The following is an 8,389-nucleotide window of genomic DNA, read 5'->3' as shown; positions in this document are numbered from 1 at the left end:
ATCATCACACCAATATCCTTCATATTCAATACATCCATTATTATGATAACTCGTTCCATAGCCAAATCGTTTCCAATTAATCACTACACCCTTGTACATCAGTAATCCATCATCATCATACATTTCACCATATCCAAATGGAATTCCCAACTTGTGTTCTGTCAATACCAATCCTTCAAATCGACTTCCATGATCCAAATCCACTATTCCTTTTACTACAATGGGTTGCTCTTTATTATATGAAATAGCACCAATTTGATGATTTCCAAACACTTTCAACACTTTCTGCTCATTGACCACAAATCCTTGATTCATGAATTCTCCATTATTGAATTTCAACACTACACATTCTCCGTTATTCAAGATGAATGAAATCCAACCATTTGGTTTCATTTCTTCATTAAGGCAAGTTTGCACATTTTTAATAATGGAACTATCAATATGATAGTTATTATTACGAGAATTGACAAAATTAGCAATGTTTTGCATCTAAAAAACTAAAAAGAAAATGATTGCGGTTTGAGTAAAACTGCCACTTAAAACCATAATACTAACATTGATTAGTTGATAACTTAATGCTCGGTTTATAGCTATCAGGAAAGAAATATAAGAAAAAACATATTTGGATGTGTGCAGATAATAGTATTTAAAGAAAGATAAAGCAGTGATAGTTTTTGTAGGAACGAAATGGTACAATCGTATATACTCAGTATTATTTTAAAATGAATGTGGAATCGTATTGATTTTGAGATAATTGGCACCATTGACTCTTTCTTCTCATTTGTCTATCTTGTCCAAGAAAAACTATAAAATATTGTAATTATTGTAATAATTAGAGAGATAAACAATGAAAAAGTCGCTATATTCATAGGTACTATGTTTTACGGTATCAGTATGCCATTGCCTGTTGTTTTTGTTAGGGGTGAGATAAATATTAAGCAACAGCCGAAATCGCCAAGAATAGCGTTTGTTGACATTGCCACAATTAACAATCCTGTCTAAAATAGATTTCCCTTATTTGTGTGCTACATCATTCACACTGTCAATATGTCATTGGAAAAGTGTTTCACCTCTGCGAACCACGCACATCATTACTGTCTACTATTATTAATATAATATAGGTATAGTTAGGCTAAATCAACCAGTATTCCGATCGTTTGTCGACAGTGATAAAAACATAGACATTTGCTCAAGACATGATTGGCATACTTATGGGTAATATGCGAAATGATGTTTTACAACATAATCAAGCAAACCCTTACAATAGTCACAATATAAGTATATTGAAGGAGATACGTTAATTAGATTAGTATTTCTTTATGAAAAAATACTTCTGGAGGTTATAGCCAAAAGAACTGAAATAGTTCTTAAAATGGAAATAAATGAGTGGGGAGTTATTTCTGTATCATATTACTTTTAAATGCAAACTTTTGATTGTTCAAATGATAAGGCAAATATGAATGGATATAAATGAAACGCACAAAACGGACAGTCATCATTTGATTATCAAGGATCTAGTAGATTCGGTTTTACCTTGGCTTTTACACACTATTATCTAATTAATTGTAAATGAGCAATCTGTCAAAGGGTGCTATTCACGCTACTAACATCGAATTACAAACAATAAACAATGCTAGTGATAAAACTGACGAAAAAGACAAGTGGTGGGAATACAACGTTTCGGAGCAGTTCCCTATAAAGTCAAGAAGAGAAACAAATGGTCCCACTCATATTGAAGTTGGCAAACCTCATGAAGGTTGTCTTATCAAAACAACAATGAAAAACGGGAAAATGGACGGAGAATCCAGTATTTATTCTCAGGATAATACTCTGATGGCCACTCTGACATTTGTGGATGGAATCGCTTCAGGACCTTGCACACTCTGTAAAAATGGTATTCTATTTTACAAAGGTTACTTTGTAAACGGATATCGAGAAGGAAGAGGACAAGAATATGATGAAAATGGCAACATGGTGTTTGATGGATATTATAAGAAAGGTAAGAAACTGAATATAGTACCATCGAATGAAATGGGAAAGGGATATTGGAAAGAGTTGGATGAAAAAGGAAGAATCATTCGAATTAGTCAGAAAGATGAGTTGGGAAATAGTGAAGGGTTTTGTTATTCTTATGAGGATGGAAAGATTAGTCGTGTGAGTGTATGGAAAGAAGGTAAAGAAGTGAAATTATTGAAACAATTCCATGATAATGATATGATAGAATATAGGAATGATAAGAAAGTGTATGAAGGAGGATTTGTTGATAGTTTGGAAATGGGTTATCCACGAAAAGAAGAAAGCGAAGAATTTGGAAAGGAAGAAAATACAAAAGAATTGAACGGTAATAATAATGAGAATAGTTTCATAAATAAATTGAAGACAGAAGGATTAAGTAAAACATTACTAAAGAATAGATATATTGCTTTGATTGTGACTGTAATTATAATCATTCTTTTCTTTTTCTATTTTACAGCAATCTATCTGGATAATGGACCACAAGGAATCAGATCCAAGCAAGAATCATATATAGTAGAATCAGGATATGGGAAGTATTTAAAGAATTTTGAATTATCTAACTATCCTTATCTAAAGAGAATCGAAATTGGCGATGATTGCTTTGCAAATGTGAAAACATTCAAAATCAATGGACTGAATCGATTGAAAACTATAATAATCGGAAGCAATTCATTTACTCAGAAAAAGGGTAGTTGGGGAATTGATGAATCGTAATTATTCCACATATTGAATTGTGAATCATTGGAATCCATTCAAATTGGGAAATTCAGTTTCAGTGATTATGCTGGCGACTTTGAATTAAAGAATCTACCAAAACTACAATCCATTCAAATTGGTACAGACAGTTTCTATCATAGTTCGTTTGTGATTCGAGGTATTGCTATGATATTGAATATTTGGGTAATGCATAGATCTTCCAAATCTGCATTCTATTGAACTGGGTGATCATGCATTCCATGAATCTGTATCAACAATAATCGAGAGTATTGAATGAGGTTGAGTGAAATGATTGATGTAGATCTTCCATCATTACAATCCATTCAACTCGGTTATTATGCACTTTTTGGAAGTTATGATGATTCTTGTTCACTGATAATGCGAAGTAATAATGAAATGATTTGAAATGATTAAATTTAGATCTTCCAAATCTACAATCCATTGATGGTAGTGGGAGTTTTCGATTACCTCGTGTAGTGACATTGGAAAGTATTTCTGAATCTTGAATATTGATTGTATTTAGATATTCCAAATCTTCAATATGTCAACCTACTTTATTCATTCCGGAATGTTTACAATAAAGTCGTTAAAAGTAATGAATGATATTATGATTGAGTATAGATGTTTCTAGTTTACTCTATACATTAATTAACTGCCAATTGTATATTGAATCTTTTAATTCATCTGCTACTCATATTCTCATTCCCAATTCAATGTGTAATGATGTAAATTATCATACTTTTAATTTTTCTCGATTTACTCTCATAGAATCAATCGAGATTAAAAATGATTGTTTTAAATTAGTGTCTACATTCAGAATCGACGGATTGAACCGATTAAAAACTTTGAATGTCGGAAGCAATTCATTTACTGAGAAAACGCCATATTATGATATTGATGATTGGAAGTCCTTCCACATATTGAATTGTGAATCATTGGAATCGATTCATATTGGTGGATTGAGTTTCGATGATTTTGGAGGAGAATTTGAATTGAAGAACCTACCACAATTGCAATTCATTCATATTGGTAATGAAGCGTTCCATTATAGTTCGTTTAAGATTCGAGGTATTGATATGATATTGAATAAGTGAATGATGTATAGATCTTCCAAATCTACAAATTATTGAATTAGATAGATGGACGTTTGGCGATTCCTGTCATACAGTTATTAAAAGTATTGAATGAATTTGAATGAAATGATTGATGTAGATCTCCCATCATTACAATCCATTCAACTCGGTGAACATGCACTATATGGAATATGGACAAAAAAGTGTTCCTTGACAATGCAAAGTAATAATGAAACGAGTTAAAATGATTGGATGTAGATCTTCCAAATCTATTTTTTATCCATTCTGACGGAAGTAGTTTTAAGCATCTTTATGAAGTGACATTGGAAAGTATTTTCCAAATTGAATGTTGTAATATTTAGATATTCCTAATCTTGCATATGTCAATCTACCTAATTCTTTCACTATGGTAAAAAGGAAATCAATTTCGAGTAATTATTGATTAATTATATTTCATTCTTAGATGTTTCTCCCATTCTCGCCCATCTTGTTTAAGAAAGAATGAAAAACATTTATATATATATATATATATTTACACTTTGTGGAGTAAATGATTTAAGGCGCATAATCTGTTTGTTAATACCTTTAACCGAGTAATATTAGAGCAAATAGTCAATTCAATTTATAAACTTCGGCTGCCACATTATTAATTGTAGTACATATCATATTAACACAAGAAAATAAAAAGAGTATTCAAATATTGTGATTCAGAATTATTATATTTTTGTAAATGTCTCAATTTCAATTAATACACAAAATGTATATTCAATAATTGTGTAGTGATTATATGTGATAGATCATTGTTTTGTACATGTAGTATTGTTATCGCTTTATGTGTAGTATTTGATCAATTGCCATTTCGCTTATTTGTGTTATCAGTATTAGAAATATCCATTAGCACAACAGGAACATTTCTATTTCACTTCCTATTTATTATTGATTATGTAGTGGGACAATATACAGTTAGCCTTGAGTAATCCATTGAATATTATGCAGTATTGTGTATGAATAGAATCGCGAAAATAGGTTGAGAGTACTATATATTCATATTCATGATGTATGTGATTTACTATGAATTGGATCAATTGTGTGAATAAATGAGTTCATCATGAATCGTGTATACGTAGTTTGAATGAATGAAATAATAAATTATGGGAATTACATAATAACACACACTATCTGCAATTTGACAGATAATCGAAAGTGAATCAAAACATTATGAATGCCCCTTATAATCATCTGCTAAAAGTTTTGTAAAGTATTTCGTATAATAGTATTGTATGGCAAACTAGTTTGGTTAAACCACTTTCTGAATAAAAGAAACAACACTACAAATCACGTACATACAAAAAACAAATGATCGCTTACACATTACACAAATAACACTAGCATTCTGACGACGATCTGATACCAAAAAACAGACCTCTTCCAATTAAAAAACGAGAACTGCCAGTAACCAAAACGCGAGTATTGCCACTACACTAAGAACTAAATAGGGTATAGAACGGATCCAAAATTCTTTGACACTTTTTCCATTCTCCCAACGAGCTTCAAATTCATATTTTCCAAAGAAAAACCTGCCAATCCCCTTTCCATTCCTTGGATAGTCTTCACTCAAGGAATCTATGTAACCTCCAACATATATCACTTTTCCTTTAGGATCAAATTCTGTCATTCTTTTACCGCAAAAGTCCTTCACAACTCGCATCATTATTCCATGTTCCCATTTTTCTCCTCGATCAATCTTGCCGTTCACAAATTTGTAGCAGATTCCATGCTTTTGCCCCTTCTTGTTTCGTTTGTATGCTTCTGTAGGATTTCCAGCTTTATTGTATTCGATCATGAAATCATCTCGCGCTGTCATCGGGAATCCTCTCTTACCCTTATGGTAATTCCCATGAAACAAGACATTTCCTTTCCGATCATACTCAACTCCAATTCCCTCTCGGTAACCATCACAAAGAGTTCCTTTGAAGTACAGACTTCCATTCGAATAATATACCTTACATTTTCCTGTTGGCTTACCATTAATATACTTGAATTTAGCAATGATGTCGTTACTTGTGTTGCGAACAACGGCTTTACCGTCAAAAACATCACCACTCATCCCTGTTTCAATCGTATATCCAGAAAATGGGTTATCAATGGTTACCAGTACTTTTTCCTCCTTTTGTGATATATTAGCGATTGGGAATATTTCGGAAATGTTGCTGTTCCAAATAGCAATTTCATCAGTACTTGGTTCACAGAATTCGACTTCTACCCTAATGGGAGCCATTTGAATGGTTACATCTTCTGTAGAATTGTTGCTGCTCATTCTCCAAATTCCATTTATAAATAATAATACCCATCTAAATGAAGTCTGTACGTTTTTTCACGACGGAATTTGTCAATATCATAATGGTTTTTCTTTGAAGTCACTATGTTTTTGAGGTAGATGTTGTTGGGATATGTTTATATATTCTTTTTGAGATCCTCGGAACTGCATACCTCAGAGAAAAGTATTTAATGTTGCTCGACTTTTCTTTCATAAATTATATATATTTGTTTTCTTTGGAATGAAAGTGATGTGTTAAACAAAGACACTTTTTGTGTCTGCCTCATAGTCTGCTAATACCTCTCTTGCTTCGTATTCACTTTCTTATGTCTTGAAATAGTGCAGGATGCTTACTACAATACGGGTGAAACAAGATCCACCATTATTTTGTTAAACCTTCCAATTTCATCTTTGTGTTGACTCACACAAAATTGGTGTTCTAGAAACTTTAGATTAACGCAAGAGACGCCTATATTTTTCTTAAAAATATGATGACCATATTGTAAGTGTAATTCACTTTGTTACCATCAATAGCATTCTCCACACCCACTATTATGGATCCATAGCCAACTGTGCTATCATTTCTCGACAGATTGGAGTTGTTAATCGACTCTTTTAGTTTAATTGCAACGATCCATCGTTCCTCACAAACAACATACACCCAAATGCTTCCATTAACATGTATCAATGATCAAACAAATTCTACTAATTCACGATTACCTCTACTCCGTTGCTTCCACAATCCCTTCATCACTGATTCCAAACGATGCCTCCTCTTCTCCCAAGCAAGGAGAGTCCACGACCTTACAAATCCGCGTCGTTCCTCTCCCCTTCTTAAATCGAAGTCGAGTTTGACTGGCATGAGCAATAATATTCCCTCCTATCGGTTTCAGCGGGTCTTTCGCAAACACTCCACTGTCCGGATTAGCCACAACTTGATTTGTAATCACCACGGCCACACCGAATTCATCGGCCAATTTCTGGAGACCACGCAGAAACTGCGCCAAGCTTTGCTGCCTTGTTGAGAGTTCGCCACGCCCGGTGTAATCAGTGCGAAACAGAGCCGTGGCTGAATCCACGATCACCAGTGCATATCGCGATTCAGCCATGAGAGCAGCCGCCTGGATCAAGAGCTGCTGCTGGTGCTCGCTATTGTACGCTCGCGCATAGGTCACGTTGTCCAACACATCATCGGGATTGAGACCGAACCGTTTGCTGATCTGGATCAGACGTTCGGGCCGGAAGGTATTCTCTGTATCGATGTAGAGGGCCTTTCCCTCGCCTCCTCCTTGGGAGATTGGGAGTTGACAGATCACGCATAATGTATGACACATCTGCGTTTTGCCCGTACGAAACTCTCCGTAGAGCTCTGTGATGGAGCCCGTTTCCATACCGCCTATCGCTTACCACTTTCATCCAGTGATACCTCCAAGAATTCGATCTAGCTCCTTACATCCTGTAGAAATGTGTACAATATCTTCACGCAGTTTACTGTATTCGGTAGCCTTCAATCAAGACCAAGCCATCAAACTTACAGTTGTAAAACCCATAGGAATCAGCTTGCTTGCAGCTGCCTGCAATTTTTGGGCGTTCACTTCACTGATTCCTTTTACCTCCACGAGCTTCTTCATGGTCTCAAAAGCAACCTAGTAAAAATGGTGATCCGGCAAAAATACAGATTCGACTGTATGATATCCGGCTTCTTGCAACTTTTTCACTGTAGCGGCATTAATTCCCTGAGATTCTAATGCCGAAATGGGCATTGGTCCTCCTTCCTGCAAAGTCACCTGATAATGTTACAGTGGATACCTCTTCCATTTTTTCTTCTTCCTGATATCTCTGCTGCATCGCCGCTCAAAATTCAAAAAAGGGTGGTAAGAGAATGTCTTTTTTCTGAATTCCAAAAATCGGATATACTGCTTTTTTCTCAATCTAGCCTGTTTTTATCTACGGTTTTGTAGCCAATCGGTTTGAATAACGAAGGAATGGATATTGACAAGCAGATTATTGATGAATTTGAGGAGAAGGTTGTAAACCACCCAGAAGTAAGTTCTGATAATTGGGTTCAATGGTCAGGGATTTGTAAAAGGGGACGAGGAGGTCCAAAAGACAATTAAGGCCGTCATGAAAGTGTTGTTTGATTTAGGTAGAAATAGGATTGGAATTGTTATGAGTAGCTAAGAAACTGGAAATGAACCAGTTTGGAGAGCTTCCAGAGTTGTATGTGGATGGATTCGATGGGGAAGGAATATGGGAGCAAATTAGA

The 8,389-nt window shown here is 34.6% G+C and overlaps 2 protein-coding genes; one reads left to right on the top strand and one right to left on the bottom strand.

Annotated features, from left to right (window-relative positions):
• Nucleotides 1–6,845: 6,845 nt before the first annotated feature.
• On the bottom strand, nt 6,846–7,886 carry GSBLH_T00003489001 (uncharacterized protein; the record flags this gene model as incomplete). Its single annotated transcript, XM_013042250.1, has 4 exons — nt 6,846–7,519; nt 7,550–7,628; nt 7,659–7,769; nt 7,800–7,886. 4 exons carry the CDS (start codon nt 7,884–7,886, stop codon nt 6,846–6,848), a joined length of 951 nt encoding a protein of 316 aa, XP_012897704.1.
• Nucleotides 7,887–8,070: 184 nt separating this feature from the next.
• Nucleotides 8,071–8,389, top strand: part of GSBLH_T00003488001 (uncharacterized protein) — a 922-nt gene continuing 603 nt past the window's right edge. The window contains exons 1-3 of the mRNA XM_013042249.1: nt 8,071–8,168; nt 8,200–8,269; nt 8,301–8,389. The exon at nt 8,301–8,389 is cut by the window's right edge and continues 603 nt beyond it. Of these exons, the coding sequence (XP_012897703.1) occupies nt 8,109–8,168; nt 8,200–8,269; nt 8,301–8,389 (219 nt within the window). The 5' untranslated portion in view covers nt 8,071–8,108.

The sequence above is a fragment of the Blastocystis hominis genome, assembly GCF_000151665.1.
Source record: "Blastocystis hominis, Singapore isolate B (sub-type 7) whole genome shotgun sequence assembly, scaffold_3".
NCBI lineage: Eukaryota > Bigyra > Opalinata > Blastocystidae > Blastocystis > Blastocystis hominis.
This window is presented reverse-complemented; position numbering and strand designations above follow the sequence as displayed.